We start from the raw sequence: 17,318 nt of genomic DNA, 5'->3' as shown, positions 1-17,318 counted from the left end.
GCTAACTCGCCGTCCACCCGAAAACTTAAGGTCGCTTCTCACTCGCTTCTACAACGAATGCATTCGGGGTGTAGCTAAGTTTCTATCGAAGGTTCGAGCCGAATCGGAGTCGCGGCAAGGTTTGAGTAATTAGCCAATAAATATGTTGATTGCAATTATGGAGATGAGGAATTATCCGGAGATAGAGTTATCAATCGGCTAATTATTTTGACTACGACCCGATTCCAACAAGAGGTCGCTGTGTGTTTGTAACTTGGTGGTCAAGCTCCTGGATGCGGCCATTGTGCAATATATTTAAAACAATCTATTGTTGCAGTACACCGAGAATAAAAAATTATTGCAAGGTCTTGACCGAAGGAAAATTCAGCCTTCTGATTATCAATTCGTGCATGCGGGGCATGCGCAAATAGTTACGTGACATGTTGGGTGTCGTTGTAACTTCAGTACGTGACAGATTACCTAACCTAGTAAGTGTCGTTTTTTTTTTTTTTATTAATAACTTTAGAAATAATTACGAGGAACGATTTTAACTTACAAATTCATTTTCTACAGGTTGAATACGACAAAAGTCCAAATTTTTAAGGGCATCGGAGAGTAGGCCAGTCTCCTTCGTATTTACCATGCCTACTGACATATTTCTAAAAAATAGCGGCACCCTTCATCGCTCCTTGATGTTTATATTAAAACTTGGCTGGCAGTCCAGATTTCGCTTACCAGTGCTCCTAGTTATTGTCTTCGTCGCTATGGACTACAGGCTGCAACTGGAAATTGAATTTGGAGACAATGCGGACCAACACGATGACCTGTGATTTGAAATGAATGAAATAAGATGTAACATACACTTTAATTTATGTATTGTTGTATTGTATAATATATATATATATATATATAAATATATATATATATATATATATAATATATATATATATATGTAGTGTGCATAAGATAATTTTAACTCTAATCGAAACATAGATACAATTTGGATTAGATCATTTGGAATATGTTAATGACTGATAATAATTTATTATGTATTATAAAAAATTTCAACTGACAGTTACAGTTTGACTGCAATCAACATTTGGACTTGCCAGACTGACATATGCATTTGAAATATACAATAATTTAAGTTTTATAATTCTATCTATTTATCTTGTAACATTTTATCTCATATAATATATATATATATATCTTATAATATTATATTTATATTATAAATTATATGGTATAAATTATATCATGTTATATACATTGTTTAAATGAAATTAATAACCACAATCAATATAATTTTATTAGACAAGTTTGTAATAAAACATGACTGAAAGAATATGAAGAAAGAAAGAGTTTCTAAGAAAAGATATCAAGAGATTTTTTATTCAGTTGAGAAAATTAATATAAATAATAGAGTTAACAAAGCCTTATAAAGTATATAAAATTATATTAAAAGAAACACTTTGGATTGTTTCTATTGCTGTGATTATTTCCATTTAAAACTTTGTGATTGTTAAGTAGAAAAGAAAAAATTAATTTAGCAAAAAAGATACGATTATTTGCATGTAAGATAAATCGATCAGAATGATGATGCAAAGATAAAACATTTTTTATAAAAAATTTAAAGTATAGCATAAGTAGGAAAATTTTATTTGATAATTCTAGCATATTGTAAATTTCTGGTATAAAATATAACTGCGTGAATGACAAGTGTTATGACTAAATAAACAAAAAATCATTTATTTTTAAGTATTATGTATTGCACGTTCTTTTCCTGTTTACTTTGCTTAATTGAGACTTTCGTTTTTTTTTTTTTTTTTTTTTTTTTTATATAATTTAATTACACAATTAGTTAAAAAGTGCATTAACACTCAAATAATATTTAATCTTTAATTACAATAAAAGAAAAACAGTAATTTAGTCATAAGCCCATTTAAATAATCTAGAAATTAAAAATAAATCAGATAATAAACCTGTCAATTCCGTGGTTTCACGTCGCCGAGCATTCGAAGCATTCTCTGATTCGAAGTCGTTGAAAAACGCTCAAGAAGTATCATGAATATAGGAGGAGCAAGTTGACGGTATGGCGAGACCCATTTTCCGTCAATTTGTAATGGCTGCTGCAAAATTAGCAGGAACAGTGGTAATTAACCCATATAAACGAATCAAACAATATAATTTTATTTTAATTAAAAAAAAACCCGCCACTATTGTCATCGGCAAATCGAGGTAGCGTTGATACGGTTGACTTGGGGACTGCTTGGGACTTGACCACTTGACGAAGCACCAAATAGAGTTCGGTTTCATTTATTTAAGAAGAATAAAAAGACTTGGGATTTGATTTTGGAAGTTTTGAAAGTCGATTGAGGAGGTTATCAATAATTTGGACGACAAAATGACATATGTATATAGTGTGGATAATAGAAACAAATTAGATTGCACGGAAACGACTTTGGAGTTATTATGTAAATAGCTGTAAAATTGCAGGATATATATTATGGTCTTATGTCCATCAACAATAAAATATATGTATATATATATATATATATATATATATATATATATATATATATATATATAACATGCTATACAATAATTCTAATATTTTTTCTTCAACATAACTGATATATTTTTAAACAATAAATTTTATAATAATGTTCATAACTCATTATTAATAATATTATTTTATTTTATTAATTGGTGTGATATGAAAAATACGATAAATCATAAAAATAACGTTCAGTATCACTGTTAATTTTTAAAGTAACATTTTTAACATATTATTATTACTTTAAGATATTATTAATTCTTAATTGAAAAATTAATCTAAATATATATATAATGCAAATAGTAATCAATTCTTAAAGTTTAACATAAAATTTTCCCGCTATGTCTGTTACACGATTCATAAGTTTTCTTGGTGTCTCCGATTCAGTCTTAAATTTTTTGTAAAAGTTCTGATATTCACATTGAGGAAGATTCAAGAAATATTGCTGGTCTTTGATGTTAAATGGTTCAATTAATCTTTTGATATCTGCACTTGAATCGAGTTGTGTAATTGTCAGCCAAATATCTTCAAGATATATATAAAAATCTTTCAATTTCGTGAAACTTTGTTCTTCTTTATTAGTCATTTTTTCTGCATCTAAAACTGTTGTATTCAAATATAAAGTTAGAAAAAACATATTACTATATTTTAATTATTCACATAATATAATAATGGATTTCATACCTGTTTTAATCTTCAACATTATTTGCATTAAAGTATGATCCATTTTTACAGGAATATAAAACTTATTGCGAATATATGCCAATAAAAATATATATTTCAAGATTACCGCATAATTAACACTATGTATTCGTAGTTGGCTTAGTGAAAAAGATTCTTGTTCTTTATATAGATGTAACAGACAATTTAGAGCATATAAAAATGTGTATTTGTGTTTTTCGTCATTTAATTCAAATAAAGATTCTAAACTTGTTTTTGCATGAATCATTATTGACAGCCATTTGTCAATAAAATATACATCTATCGGCTTGTCTGTTTTCAATTTTGTAACTTGTTGACAAAAATTTATCAATGGATAAATTAAAATATGTGTACTGAATAAGAAATCTAGAAGACTAGGCCAACCCGACACTGTTGTCTTAATCATTTTCCAGAGTAGATCAATTATTGTAATTACCAATGTTTCTATGAAAGAAATTTGACAAATTAATGTATTGCTTGAAAAAATAAATAATTAAATAAATTTCTTATAGTATATTATGCATATTGTAATTTATTATATTAATTTACCATTAAACTGATTGTGAGACTTTAATATCATAATTATGCAGTCTTCAATAATTGTAGATGAATGTTGTAAATGAGTCAACCATTCTGATTGAGGATTATCTTGTAAAACTTGTATTGCCAAATTTATAATTTTTATAACATTTGATAATACTTTATTAATTCTGTATGTCCCATAATATAAGATTGAGTTAACAAATTCAGAATCTTTACCTATTAAGTGTATTATTTTTGAATCTGTGTTGCAAACATTAATAATGATACAAAGAACTATGTCCTAAAAAAAAATAATAATTACAAAAAATTAAATACAAAATATTAAATGATAAAGATAAATATAACATACAGCTAAATTTAAATTTCCGCCAACTTCTTTTAGAATTGTTTTCAAGATATCATGTTTAACAAGATAATTTGCTATAAACTTATTGTTGCTCAAAACAAATACTTCATTAAGTTTTTTCTTTATCACATCTGTCCAATCATCATCTTTTACCTAAGACAAGTTACATTCATAATTAAATAATTACATATGTATTTGAAACTATTTTTTAGTATTATAAATTTAACAGAAAATAATAAGTAGTAACATCCATTATAGCACTAAAATGTACTTTTAGCTGTAATTGTAATTGTAAACAACATTTGTACAAATACTTACCATATTAATGTATTCCATTAAGTTTTGAATATTAATTAAGGCACTTTTTTCAGCACTGTTTAAAGATTCATCATTATCAATCTTCATCAAATTATTGAACAAAAGTGGACATGGATAATAGTAAATAGAATCTGGTATATCACTAGTTTTTACTAAAAAAAAAAATTAGTTTCTGAATTTTTTCTATTTAATTTGTTGGTATAAAAGTTCAACTACAGCTTTGTTTCTGATTAGCAAAACTAATAACACTGTAACATTTATGTAGATTCTAAATTATTTCCTAATTTTTATCTTTTAAACTTGTATTACCTTCCATTTTTAATGTATAATAACAAATAGCACCGTCGTCTGTTAAGCTCACTTGCTCACTTCCTGTTGCTTTTACATTAACCTATACATTTTAATTTTTTTTCAATATTATAAAATAATATTATACTTTTCTATTTGTACTAATATGTTCTACCTATTCTAGATAAAATGTCCGTTTACTGTGAGACACTCTGTTTAAAGGAAGATTTTATGTTTCAAAATAATTAAAACAAAATTTATAATTTAATATAGTCTACAATGATCATATCAAAAGTATCCTTCTTAATTGAGAAGAAAACGAATGTTAGAAAGAAGCTTTATGCCAGACAATGGATAGGAGACATAAATTGATGATAGATCGAGCTAGCAAATTGTTTATAAACACATAAATTTGCGAGAAAATAAAAACAAGGGAAATAAAAATTTTTAACACGAATATTATGGCTTTAAATTAATACATGAACTCTGAATAAGAATAAGAATAAAATAATGGCTCACTTCTTCGATCGATCTTTTCGGCTTTGCTTTTTCTTTTCAGCATATAAGAAAGCTAATTCGGCAAATGTACAAGACGTCCACGTTCTTCAACGAGTAATCACTACAAAATATTAGAATTTAAGTTTGTTCTGACGTCATCTGCATTCTGATTTCAATTGAAAACATTAAACAAATTTCCCTACCATCATTGACGTAAATTTCCCCAAGACCGCGCATGAAGACCATGAAGACCGGGCATGCTGACGGGCTGACCCTGTATGTATGTACGCTCAACTGTTCAAAAGTCCATCGATATCAAGCAATTAGCGGGAGGGAAAAAAAACCGAGACGTTTAGATTGCGCAACGATATCGTAATCGCTAGTACATAAAATTTCAAGTGGTTAATTTTTCGAATCGCGCGAAGTCACTCGCGGGACGGCGAGTGCGGCCGGTAGCGGGCAACGCATGCGTGTCTAACCTCTCGCCGAATGACGTCAGCAGTAAAGTTCAACCGGAAAGATCGGGGCGCGGGAGGAGGGAAGTGGAGGGAAAATGTCGGACGATCACCAGCGGTGGTGGTCGAAGACGGCCGAGGAGCGACAAGCGACAGAATGACCGGCAGGAGGGCAGGGTGGAGGAAGGGGGCGCCATGGAGTCGTACACGTGTGCGCGGGCGCGCGCGCAAGTGTGTGTGACTTCTTTGGCGCGGCCGTGGCGGTTACTGGTGTGCGGGTGCTGCTGGTGCTGCTGCTGCTGGTGCGGACCGTGGAGCGGTCGGAGCGGTCTGGCACGGAGTGTGTCAGTCGGTTGGCGAGTCCTGTTGGCGTTGCCCGTTGCACACGGCGTTACGGAGTGTATGACACTACGGCAGCGGCTCGGAGCCGATAGCGTAAGCCGTGAGTCAGATCGGTAGCCGACGAGACGGCGAGGGTGCGGTGCCGTCGGTGTGGGTTCTGCTGTTCCATCTCATCGCCGTCGTCATCGCTGGCGGCGAGTCCCTGCTGATCATACGTCACTGGTCCATGTGCTCTGCTGACTAAAATGCTCATCAAGGAATAGTAAGTGCGGCGCGGGACAGTAAAATAAGGAGAGAAGGTGTAGGACGATGACGGTGACTGTGACGAAAACCGCACGGAGTAAGGGTTGCCAGGTGCGCGCCGCGCGGAACGATTGCCGAAATTTGCCCCCTTTGCCTTGGCCAGCGCGAGAGCCAGCGCAGCGAAATTCGAAACCGATCGACAAGGAACACGGCGAAGTGATCTTTAACGGCGGCCGACTAAGAAGGAAAAAGAGGAAGCGAGAGGGTTGAAGAGAGAGAGACAGATGGTGCGAGTGGGAGAAGGGATGGTGGCCCTCATCCCTTACCGCATGATTCTAGAGGTCTGCTCGCGCTGCTTGCACTTTCTGCACTTCTTCTCTTTCTCTCTCTCTCTTTCTCTCTTTCTTTCTCCCTCCCCCTTTTTTTCTCTCGGTTACCTCATTGAAGTTTTGGAGTATACGATGATTCCTGGCAAGTGGCAGCGAGAGTGCAGCCTTCTGAAAATCCCGATTAACTTCAAGGTCTTCCGGCGTTATTCGTTCGCGTACAACATGGATCGACATATGCGTTCAATCGTAAATCTCCCGTAGACTTATTGATCAACTTCAATTTCTAACATAAATTGAGATCAGCCGGTGCGATACGTGCACCTTGCGGTGGAGACGATGACGCGTGTCCCCTCCGTCTTGCGACTCAAGGACACCGTTGCCTTATTCGTGATATCCTTCGGTCTCCTTGCTTTCCTGGATTTGCAATGTTGACATAATCTATTTTTTTTTTTCTGTTACAGCCGTGTCACTCTGCCCCTTACAGTGGAAGAGGTACGTGTTTGATCTGTCACAGCAGTCCCACACCTCTATAATAACTCGATTTGAGACCCGTCTAGGATGGTAGATTGCGTAAAAAAAAAAAGATAGTTGGAACTTAATCTCTTCAGATTGTCATGCAATTAAAAAAACTCGCCAATCATCTAATTATCCTTCTCACGACACATGTGCCTATATCGAGTACTTATGTAGAGTCATCTTTCTTAAATAATGATATATTTGTAAAGTAGAAAATCTTTTTTGTCACAAACAAAAACGTAGTTCCTTAATTATTATCTGTTATTTAAATTATTAAAATTTTTTTTTATTTATTACCTGTTTGCCTTAGAGAGGGGATAATAAAATAATGCCCAGGAGAAATGTCTTGATATTATGCTCCATTGCATGCTGTATCAAATCTAGAAATAAATATAAACTTCATGGACTTAAAATTATTTATTTCTCGTATGTTGAATTGAAAAATTAATTGTAGTGATATAAATAAATTTTAATATAAAGTATGAAACTAATAATAGTTTTTAAACGAAAAAAAAAAAAAACAGATCAAAGTGCAATATAAATCATATTTCCAAGGATCATTTAAATTATATAACGACTTAACCTACCGTGGAAATTATTGAAGATTAATATATTAATTTTCTTTCATCTTTTTTAAACAGTATCAAGTAGCTCAACTGTATTCTGTAGCAGAGGCTAGTAAAAATAATACAGGCGGTGGAGAAGGCATTGAAGTATTGAAGAATGAGCCATTTACAGATTATCCGTTACTTGGTGGAAAGTATTCATCAGGCCAATATACATATAAGATTTATCACTTAGCTAGTAAAGTGCCTGCTTTTATTCGCATTTTACTGCCAAAGAACTCGTTGGAGATCCACGAAGAGGCTTGGAACGCTTACCCGTATTGTAAGACAGTCATAACTGTAAGTTATTATACGTTATCGTACGTATATTTTCAAACATATGTAAAATATTAAAAATAAATATATTACTTTGTTTTCTGTGTAGAATCCAGGGTACATGAAGGATAATTTCGTGATTATGATAGAGTCCTTTCACATTGGCGATGTTGGCAATCAGCATAATGTAAGTGCCATGCAGTTTGATAAATAGTCGTTTACGTTAGTCGTTTGTATCATTTTATTTTTACAAACAGGTTCACGAATTGCCGCCCGATAAGCTTAAAATAAGAGAGGTAGTGCATATAGATATTGCCAATGATCCGATCGCCAGTGCCGATTACAAGGACGATGAGGATCCATCAAAATTTAAGTCCCAAAAAACGGGACGAGGTCCTTTAGTTGGAAAAGACTGGAAGCACAATGTTCAACCTGTAATGACGTGCTACAAGCTAGTCACTTGTGAATTCAAATGGTTCGGTCTACAGACCCGCGTCGAAGGATTCATTCAGAAGGCGGAACGACGCTTGTTCACCAATTTCCATAGGCAAGTGTTTTGCTGGATAGATCGTTGGTATGGTTTAACCATGGAGGATATTAGAGCAATCGAAGACAATACTAAAGAAGAATTAGACAGGGTAAGTAACTTTGCTTTTTTCAGCTTGTCTGTTTTAAATTTATATAATTTTTTTTTCTTACCTTTAAAAGATTTTTTTTTAATTTGTTAAAAGTAAGAAATTTCATCTCTTTAAAATGTTCTTTATATGTTCAATTGCAGCAAAGACATCAAGGTGAAGTACGGGGTATGCGAGCTGATGATTGAGGTTTCGATAGCTTCTATTATGAACGGTTAAATCAATTTCCTTATGCATGTCAACACAAATACAAACGCATACCTACAGATGTACACCCTGTTACGCTCTGTCATAGACGATTCCACAGGATTCGGACGATTTCTGGAATTTACGTGTCTAGATTCAGTGTCTATTACAAATTACTTACAATTTAATTTATTTTACATTTACAAACGTTTTAGATAAATGTATCTACAGTCAAAAATCATTATAATGTAGTTATTATACTATAAAAAGAAAAACAAATGAAAAGAATCAGAATCATCTGATTCTTCTGTTTAATGCGTAATTGTGAAAAAAATCTGGTTTCACGAAAACCATTATAGATAAAGAATTACGATTACTTAACAGCAGTTTGTAGTTCGATAATAATAGATATTGGAGTTCAATTAAGGAACGAAATGCTTGCTGCAGAGTACATTTAAAAAAACAAAAAAAAAAACAAAAAAAACAAAGGAAATATGTGATTTAACGTCGCAAGTTTGATCGTAGTTAAATAGTTAAAAATTCCACAGTTTAATATATTAATGTATAATTACAAATCTAAATGTTGCATAATAACGATCTGTATTTCGAACTATTATTTTGACTGAAAGTGTAATGTATTATATCGTGTATTTTCGGAAGAGAGGCCGAGAGTATTTTCTCAATTTTACGAAAGTGTATATGTGATCAGGAAGCTCGATTTAACAAAAAAAAAAGTTTTAAGAATCTTAAATATATGTATTTATAGTTATTTCGTGGATTATCTATGATAATTCTGCGACGCAAGGTACTACGGTAGATGTCAACCTAAGATGTTCCTTTATTCTTTCATTCAGTTCGTTACCGACGAGCGCAAGACACGTATGTGTACCTATTCCTTAAAAAGTTAAGACCAAACTGATGGATTTTTTAATTATACTGCGATGCTAACAATAATGTATTAACATACTACACTTTAAATTGTTTACTGAGAACGAAGAGAAGGGAAGTGATGTATTTTATGTAAAGTGCTCACACCGATATACATATACACACATATGTAGAGAAGCAGAGTTTATTGTTTCACTAATGGTGACAGCGGGTGAACGGCGAAAGGGTGCGTTATTGTACATATATATATACATATATATATATATATAAAAGAAAGAAGCATACACAATGAAATTCAAATTGAAATTATATATGTAATATGTTTCTTTGCATTCCAATGGATCTCTGAATATAACCGACTAAGTATTCCGGGACGCTGTTCATAACTTATTACAGACCGTTTTTGATCAATACGATTTTTCAATTATATTAAAAAAATTAAAATTTTAATTAAGTTTTAATATGTTATATTGGGGGGAAAAAATACCGTAACAATAAAAAGTTAACTTATTTATTAAAAGAATAAAGCTGGAGTGTTCAAAATATATTAAAGAAAATTATTATACTTATTTTCATTAAATTAAATTCCTAATTGTGAGTAAACTCTTTTATTAATTAAATACTAACGTGTAATTATAGCAGCGTTCTCACTTAGGGATAGGATCTCTAATTAAATATATGATAAAAGATTGACGCAACAGTAACGGAGTATATAATTTAACTGTCATTTGCACAAAGTAAATGAATTCTCTGTATTTTCTCGTTGGAGGGCATGTAGTCTAAGATAGCTTTTATCTTCGTATTCATATACGAACGGTAGCTATGACGGTGCACATAGTATTTGTATTCAATGCATACCAGACATTTACGAGAAACAGAGAAAACGTAGGCATGTATTTATTCTCCATTTTATCGACGAGAAAAAATCGATCGAAATAAGGCACATCTGTGTCGTTCAAACAAGCTCGCAACTTTAATGGAATCTACATTTATTCCACGACTGCGACTCATTCGTTTTGTTAGACATGAAAGTTTGACACATGTACGCGGGTATGCACTACACCTGTTATCTTACTGATAATAGTTACTTAAACTAGATAGGCTCTAGCTGTTTATAGACGTACGACAAGCAGGGTAGAGAAGAGTCGTGGATATATTAAAAAAAAAAAAAGAGAGAAGAAAAAATCCGTATCGCTGCCAAAGGGCTACAAGTGAAATGCCAGATGTGTATGTGTATATATGTATATATGCACGTGTATAATGCCGATTGCTTTTCTTGCATACATACGTATATACGTATGTGTATGTGTGTGCGAGTATGTGCGTATGTCTCGATTCAGTCAAGTATTTAGTCATGAGTTAATAAAATTAGAAGGCATAGCGTATGAAATTTATTTCGACTCTTCTTTCCATATAAAAATATAATTTATATATATATATAAATATATATATATATATATATATATATATATATATATATATATATATATATAAAATCTAATATAAATCCAATACATACAAAAGATATATTTTACTCTCTCCTTGGATATAAAAGAAAGCTATTGAAGGATTATCTTACGTACGTGAATTGTGCGATCTCAATTGAAACCGTACTCTTTGATGAGATTCGCGGCAATCACGAGTCTCTGGATCTCCGACGTGCCTTCGTAGATCTCAGTGATACGCGCGTCCCTGTAATGACGTTCCGCCGGCATATCCGACACGTATCCCATCCCTCCTAAAATCTGTAAGCACTGATGGGCACAGAATGTGGCGGTTTCCGATGCCGACAATTTGGCCATAGCGGCTTCCTAGCAAATAAGAAATTATCATGATAATAGAGAGAAAAAAAAATCAATGAAAGCTGGATCACTAGAGTGCAAAAAATTTATTTGTATTAATTCACAAGTAAATTTAAGCACTTTCAATTTTCAGTTTACAACGAAAAAGAATAAAACAAATAGACACAAGTGTGACAAAGTAATCATATATATATCTGCAATTTGGCTTTCATTAAACTCTACTTAAAGTCTTATATCTCAAGTAAATCTATTTATTTTTTATGGAAATTACCCAATTTTTTTAAATATTATTTTATCGTTAATTTACTAATTAATTCCAATAATTAAAGCATTTAAAGCTTAAGCTTTACTATTTGAAGGTTTTTATGCATTTGTGGAAGCGCAAAGTTTATCCGATAAGATATACAAAATGTAATCAATAAAAAATGTATATGAGATAAGATAAAGGAACGTCATATCCAGAGTAAACACTTTAGTAAATCAAAGAAATATTTTTATCTAAATATTAATAGCGCACCTTTGTATATGATTTGCCGTTATCCTTAAGTTGAGCCGCTCGCCACGTCAACAGTCTTGAACTTTCCAGTTTTAGAGCCATATCAGCGATTTTTTGTTGAATTGCTTGCAACTTGATAATAGACTGGCCAAATGCTTGCCGTTTGCTTGCGTAATCCATCGCGCAATCCAGAGATGCTTGAGCTATGCCTAACGCTTGTCCAGCGATTCCTATTCTACCAGAATCTGCAAAAATAATCATATAATGTTACATCAAGTAACTATTAAATTTTATTCGTGCATAATTATATACCTAGAGTCATCATTGCGATTTTAAAACCCATTCCTGGTTTGCCTAGAGTATTTTCTTGTGACACTTGACAATCTTCAAAGATCAAGGAACAAGTGCTGCTACCTCGTATACCTAATTTGTCCTCCTTTTTGCCCAGACTCAAACCCTCTGTAGGACTGTCTACTATAAGAGAGCTTATACCTTTATGCTTCTTAGACTTGTCGGTCGTTGCAAAGAGAACTATTGCACTGGCTTCATATGCATTTGTTATCCATGACTTGGTACCATTAACAGTATAAACACTACCATTTGTTTTGGCATTGGTGGACGCTGCACCAGCGTCAGATCCATTACCTGGTTCACTGAGAGCAAAACAACCGATTTTCTCGCCACTCAAAAAAGGAACGATATATTTTTCTTTCTGTTGATTAGTTCCAAAGGCATCGATTGGGCCCAAATAGAGAGAATTTTGCACACTCATTATAACTCCAGCACTTGCACAACCTCTGGAGATTTCCTCCATGGCTATAGCATAGGCTAGGTAATCCAATCCTGTGCCACCTAATGCTTCAGGGATACATAAACCCATGAGACCCAACTCACCCATCTTTTTAACTTGTTCTTTTGGGAAAAGATGTTTCTTATCAACCTCTGCTGCAATAGGCTTTAATTCTTCCTCAGCAAAATCTCTGCATTAATGTAGTTTTTAATTAAGTTAGATTTTATTCAACCAAGTAATTAATTAAATTAATTATGTATGAAGTACATAAGTATATTTGTTGTTTAAAATTATAATACCTGCATGTTTTGTGTAGCATCTGATGTGTATCCGGCAACATAGAAAGCGAGGCAATGTGTCTGCTGACATTATTGACAAAGTATGTACTTCTAGGTACATTATTTACTGCAAACGAAAAAATTTAGTAATAATATACATAAAATAAAATTACAGTTCGGAAATATTAATAATACTCACCAAATAATCTCAAGCACTGTAATGCCATTTTTGTTTGTGCTCCACGTTCGATCTGTGAAATTAAACGTTCGCAAGTAGAACTTTGACCCCAGAACACCGATTAATCGCATACAGTGAATGCTACACAATGTATATATCTATACACTGAATTACATAGGTTGCTATTTATACCTCCCGCATTTATAATTATGCAGGAAGCTTCCTCTTTGTTTACGTGTTAAACCAGTTACTTGTTGTAAGACTGTAAACCAATCATAAATACATATCACCAGTCGACAAAGATGAGATAACATCGAGAAATGGATAAGAACGAAATATCAAAGAACTGTGTATCGAAACATAACAATATGTACACGTTATAAATACTACAATAAATTTATTTAAAATAAATTCTTGTTTGTCTATTTTCTATAGAATTTTAAATTACCTTACGTTATTTTATTTTTCATTAAAATTTCCCCAATTAATTATTACAATACACTACGAATTTCTTTAATAGTACCTTTCTGACTTATCGTTGTTTTGTATTATTAGCTCAATTTATAGTGATTATGGAAGCTGTAATAATGGTAGTTTGTAGTAAATTTAATTAAAATAAATTGTTTAATCAGTTATTGACACGTATTGCTACTGAAAAAAATGTCCGGCTTATTGTTAATTCGTACTACTACTTTTTCTCCACTGATTTATTGACTCTCAAGCGCGGAAAAAGTTCGATACGGCCAATATTCGTACTACTTCTAAATTTTCGATTGATTAAGTCGTTGTTTACTGTATCGGCCAAACAAGTTTTAGTTTAATCGAAATCAGCTACGAGCCACCACTGCTGCCATCGAAACCGCGAGCCAGTAGTACACTCACTGTCAGAAATGGCATTCATGGTGCTACGACGGCGGCTAGCATACGTGATCTTGGCGTGGGGGGCGTCGAAACTCACACGAAGCGCGCGCGTAGATGTGTTGCGGAGCACGGGTCACAGAGAACTGAGGGAGAGCGCGGCCTACTACACCTCCCCGCTCACGGCGGCCGAGAGTGGGGGAAGTCACGTACGCCAGCCGCCGTCGCCGCTCGTCGCAGCAAATGCCATATCTGCTTTTCAGTGTACGTATCAACAAGTTAAAAAGATATCATTGAAGAATTTTGTAGTAATTAAATTCCGTATAATTTCTCTATCAGTTTATACATGGTTTTCCGAGTTTTATTAAAATAATTAAAATCAAAAAAAGCTTCAGATAAAATCAGTTTTTACGGGAATCGTATCCACGCGAAAATTGTTTATTGAAAGAAAAACGAAAGATACGATAAAAAAAAACAAAAAAAAACTGAAAACCTACCTCAGTTTTCGCGCAGTCTATACGCCGATCAATATAATGTATGGGCAGATACAAGCGTGCGCATGCACGGTTGTGGTTCGATAGCGACGAGCCCTCTTCGTATCCCGTCGCAGATCCTGGAACTCTGCGCTTTTGCGAGAAAACAATACCGGTACTATCCTTGCACGTTGGCAGAAAATCACGAAGAATCCGCTACGATGTCGAGCAGCAAGTGCGTGAAGCAGCCGCGTAAGGCGTATACCAAGGAGCAGCATGAGATGACATACTCAGAGAAGATAAAGCTGATTGACGACGAGCTCAACTCTTTTTACAAGTAAAAAGTCTTTTTTTGGCATGGCGTGAAATCATTTCTGAAGTCTCGGTAGTATTTTGTTTTATTACTAAAAAAAAAAAAAACAATTATTTTTATATTATGACTTAATTATAAAGACGATTACCTTTTCTTTGTTTATTATTGGCTATTATTATAGACGGAAATTTTTTGCAGGTATTGCCAGCAGGCGGGCTTCACTGAGGAAGAAATGGACATTATTTGCCAGCCACTCGTGGCAGCGATGCGTCGCTCATGGTTGCAGCTTGTCTTTCGTGGCACTCTAGTGATGATAATACTAGGCACCCTGGCATGCCTCGCGGCTCAGCTAGATTTCGTTGGCACTCATTTCACCGCCCTCAGTCGTCTACTGCTGATTAAAGTTCTGCCGATCTGGAACTGGCAGCCGCTCTATTATGAAAACTGCATGATCAATAATCCCTTCTACAATGATTACACTATTACAGAAGAGGATTGTGTGGTACGATCCATATTTTTAAAACAACAAAATCTAATTGTTACGCTTAAAAAAAGTCCCGTTGGGGTTTTTAATGTTAAAAAAAAAAAAAAATTATATATACCTGACATTTATGCTCGAATAATTGACAGATAAATTTTCTTCCAGACCTGTGAGGCATTGGAGACGATTGATCGCCTGTCGGACGTGCGGTATCGCAATCTAGTCGACAATTATTTGAATCGCGACGCACCGGCTATTATCACTGACGCAATGGATTTATGGGCCGTCATGAATACAGATTACTTTTGGTTCGACAATATTACCCACGTGAGTCTTAGGCGACATGTGTTGCCTTATAATAAATTGTTCAGAAATAAAATTAAAGGAAAAATGTTAATTTACAAAAGTTTCACCATCTTCAAAGATAAAATTATTATAATAAAAAAATTTTTACCTTGTAATTTTTTATAAAAATTAATTATTTTCGACGGAAACAGCTCTATTTGGAGAACGAGCGGCTGATGGAGACAGTACCTTGCGCCTTGACTTCGAATCTACGCACCGGATCATCCGACCTCGCAGCCTTTCTACGACGTGTGCACGCGCCAGAGGTGGCCAAATGGTTCGTCCACTGGCAGAACTGCGACATCAATGCTGTAAAGGTTCTTAGAAAGTATTATCAGCGACCGTACTTCCTCTCCAGTACGGTCTCACCAGCGCATTTTAACTGGGTGCTCATGTCCTCGGATTACAACAGCCCGAGCTACAAGAAAGTTGAGCTCGACTCCGGTTTGATCGCCCTTGCTCAACTTCGCGGTGCGACTCGACTGCGTCTCACTCCTATAAATCCCTGCAACAGTTCGTGCCCTGAGTTGGTCGCCGATTTGCATCAGGGCGAGATGCGTAAGTGCTGTGACTGAAATTGGACTGAAATCTGGAGCACCTTTAGTGCCGGATAAGCCGGACTGACTGGCGTTCTGAAAGGGACATGCTAAAATGTTTCTAGTGAGTTGTATAATTAATGAATTATTGATAATAAGAATAATTAACAATTTTCTCTCTTAATTCTACTTTCTGGCTAAAAGGTGTTCCGTATTTCCAACCAAAATTGCATTGTGACGGTAGACAAGGGATTGGGCTGTAATGAATCGAATTTCCAATTTAAAACTCGCTTGTTATATTAATTATCCACTTATCGGATAATTAATCTCGCAAAACGAGAATCGATATATATTTCTTTGTCTTAAGCTACTAAATCTAAAACTTGAGTTTTATCTATTGTCCAAATATATTGTCAACCGTTGCCGCGAAGAATTCGGATTTCCAATCAATCTCATTCACGACGTATGTTACACAATTTTGTTCTTTTCACGATAGAAGTCCAGTTTAAATTACACTAGTGTTTAAACGTCTTCGGTTTTACCTTTTGAGAATCAAATTAAATATTCATTGAAGATCTATCTAAAGTCGAATTAACGATAAAATTAGCGACAATTTCGCGGATCTCATTAAAATTTTACGACCTCGTATATCAGGCTCGCACGTTTTTGCGACAACGACGTCATTCGCAGCGATATTTCCTTGTTAATAAACTATTCATAACATTTACAGTCGTTTTCACAAATTTGATGTGGACGCTCGAGTACGCACCGATGCGCGGCCTGGATAATATCGCCATACTCACGGAAACCGTTTGGGACGAGGACACGTAGATTACTTCGTGATCCTAAGGAGATCGTCTTCATCGTCACGTTAAATATCCTTAGTTACCACAATAATCTCCGACGTGACGGGTATATATCGATTCGATATATTGTGTACTCATGCCCCATTACGACATGTACTAAATAAAGATTGAGCATTCTGGTTTCTGGCTGGATTATTCGCTTTCCTGCCTACAGTCGTCGCTCGGCCTTACAACAATCTCTACGAAATAGAAAAAA

At 34.3% G+C, this 17,318-nt stretch overlaps 4 protein-coding genes and 2 long non-coding RNA genes across 10 annotated transcripts; 3 read left to right on the top strand and 3 right to left on the bottom strand.

Moving 5' to 3' along the window:
• The first annotated feature begins 92 nt into the window (after nucleotides 1-92).
• Nucleotides 93-3,754, top strand: LOC139109931 (uncharacterized). The gene is made up of 2 exons (XR_011546915.1): nucleotides 93-467; nucleotides 553-3,754. It is a non-coding gene; the product is annotated as an uncharacterized lncRNA (long non-coding RNA).
• On the bottom strand, nucleotides 2,850-5,843 carry LOC139109910 (uncharacterized). The gene is made up of 8 exons (XM_070669357.1): nucleotides 5,435-5,843; nucleotides 5,253-5,352; nucleotides 4,755-4,836; nucleotides 4,446-4,597; nucleotides 4,131-4,280; nucleotides 3,788-4,061; nucleotides 3,221-3,682; nucleotides 2,850-3,139 (listed from the first exon to the last, which is right to left on the bottom strand). Exons 3-8 carry the CDS (start codon nucleotides 4,759-4,761, stop codon nucleotides 2,850-2,852), a joined length of 1,335 nt encoding a protein of 444 aa, XP_070525458.1. The 5' UTR covers nucleotides 4,762-4,836; nucleotides 5,253-5,352; nucleotides 5,435-5,843.
• A 230-nt stretch (nucleotides 5,844-6,073) lies between these two features.
• Vib (phosphatidylinositol transfer protein vib) lies at nucleotides 6,074-10,891 on the top strand. The gene is made up of 6 exons (XM_070669374.1): nucleotides 6,074-6,290; nucleotides 7,062-7,092; nucleotides 7,758-8,021; nucleotides 8,107-8,184; nucleotides 8,255-8,635; nucleotides 8,776-10,891. The coding sequence occupies exons 1-6, from the start codon at nucleotides 6,274-6,276 to the stop codon at nucleotides 8,818-8,820; spliced, it is 816 nt and encodes a 271-aa protein (XP_070525475.1). The 5' UTR covers nucleotides 6,074-6,273; the 3' UTR covers nucleotides 8,821-10,891.
• Arc42 (Activator-recruited cofactor subunit 42) lies at nucleotides 8,221-14,744 on the bottom strand. 4 transcript variants are annotated; one of them, XR_011546911.1, is made up of 8 exons: nucleotides 14,606-14,744; nucleotides 13,272-13,512; nucleotides 13,094-13,199; nucleotides 12,317-12,984; nucleotides 12,026-12,249; nucleotides 11,290-11,517; nucleotides 8,697-8,953; nucleotides 8,221-8,615 (listed from the first exon to the last, which is right to left on the bottom strand). XR_011546911.1 is itself a non-coding variant. In XM_070669359.1 (6 exons), exons 2-6 carry the CDS (start codon nucleotides 13,297-13,299, stop codon nucleotides 11,305-11,307), a joined length of 1,239 nt encoding a protein of 412 aa, XP_070525460.1. In that variant the 5' UTR covers nucleotides 13,300-13,512; nucleotides 14,606-14,744; the 3' UTR covers nucleotides 9,220-11,304. The 4 variants fall into 4 exon arrangements, 3 of the variants coding, with proteins under 3 accessions (XP_070525460.1, XP_070525463.1, XP_070525462.1); XM_070669359.1 differs by lacking the exons at nucleotides 8,221-8,615; nucleotides 8,697-8,953 and having other exon boundaries at nucleotides 9,220-11,517; XM_070669362.1 differs by lacking the exons at nucleotides 8,221-8,615; nucleotides 8,697-8,953 and having other exon boundaries at nucleotides 9,220-11,517; nucleotides 13,272-13,323; nucleotides 14,606-14,686.
• On the top strand, nucleotides 14,668-17,244 carry LOC139109915 (uncharacterized). Of its 2 annotated transcripts, none has more exons than XR_011546912.1 (5): nucleotides 14,668-14,918; nucleotides 15,093-15,396; nucleotides 15,541-15,702; nucleotides 15,873-16,380; nucleotides 16,987-17,244. XR_011546912.1 is itself a non-coding variant. In XM_070669365.1 (5 exons), the coding sequence occupies exons 1-5, from the start codon at nucleotides 14,668-14,670 to the stop codon at nucleotides 17,085-17,087; spliced, it is 1,224 nt and encodes a 407-aa protein (XP_070525466.1). In that variant the 3' UTR covers nucleotides 17,088-17,244. The 2 variants fall into 2 exon arrangements, 1 of the variants encoding a protein (XP_070525466.1); XM_070669365.1 differs by having other exon boundaries at nucleotides 15,873-16,278.
• Nucleotides 15,176-15,917, bottom strand: LOC139109933 (uncharacterized). The gene is made up of 3 exons (XR_011546919.1): nucleotides 15,830-15,917; nucleotides 15,497-15,727; nucleotides 15,176-15,314 (listed from the first exon to the last, which is right to left on the bottom strand). It is a non-coding gene; the product is annotated as an uncharacterized lncRNA (long non-coding RNA).
• Nucleotides 17,245-17,318: the final 74 nt, after the last annotated feature.

Source organism: Cardiocondyla obscurior, linkage group LG19, assembly GCF_019399895.1.
Source record: "Cardiocondyla obscurior isolate alpha-2009 linkage group LG19, Cobs3.1, whole genome shotgun sequence".
In the NCBI taxonomy this organism is placed as follows: domain Eukaryota; kingdom Metazoa; phylum Arthropoda; class Insecta; order Hymenoptera; family Formicidae; genus Cardiocondyla; species Cardiocondyla obscurior.
This window is presented reverse-complemented; position numbering and strand designations above follow the sequence as displayed.

Coding starts and splice junctions, on each gene's coding strand:
- Arc42 (XM_070669359.1), bottom strand. CDS start 13,299: ATGGCATTACAGTGCTTGAGATTATTTG. Junction 13,200..13,271: donor ACAGTGCTTGAGATTATTTG/GTGAGTATTATT, acceptor TTTCGTTTGCAG/TAAATAATGTACCTAGAAGT. Junction 12,985..13,093: donor ATGCTACACAAAACATGCAG/GTATTATAATTT, acceptor ACATTAATGCAG/AGATTTTGCTGAGGAAGAAT.
- Vib (XM_070669374.1), top strand. Junction 7,093..7,757: donor TGCCCCTTACAGTGGAAGAG/GTACGTGTTTGA, acceptor TTTTTTAAACAG/TATCAAGTAGCTCAACTGTA. Junction 8,636..8,775: donor CTAAAGAAGAATTAGACAGG/GTAAGTAACTTT, acceptor GTTCAATTGCAG/CAAAGACATCAAGGTGAAGT.
- LOC139109915 (XM_070669365.1), top strand. CDS start 14,668: ATGCACGGTTGTGGTTCGATAGCGACGAGCCCTCTTCGTATCCCGTCG. Junction 15,397..15,540: donor TTACAGAAGAGGATTGTGTG/GTACGATCCATA, acceptor ATTTTCTTCCAG/ACCTGTGAGGCATTGGAGAC. Junction 16,279..16,986: donor TTTGCATCAGGGCGAGATGC/GTAAGTGCTGTG, acceptor TAACATTTACAG/TCGTTTTCACAAATTTGATG.
- LOC139109910 (XM_070669357.1), bottom strand. Junction 4,281..4,445: donor TAATGGAATACATTAATATG/GTAAGTATTTGT, acceptor AACTTGTCTTAG/GTAAAAGATGATGATTGGAC. Junction 3,683..3,787: donor GTCTCACAATCAGTTTAATG/GTAAATTAATAT, acceptor TTTCTTTCATAG/AAACATTGGTAATTACAATA.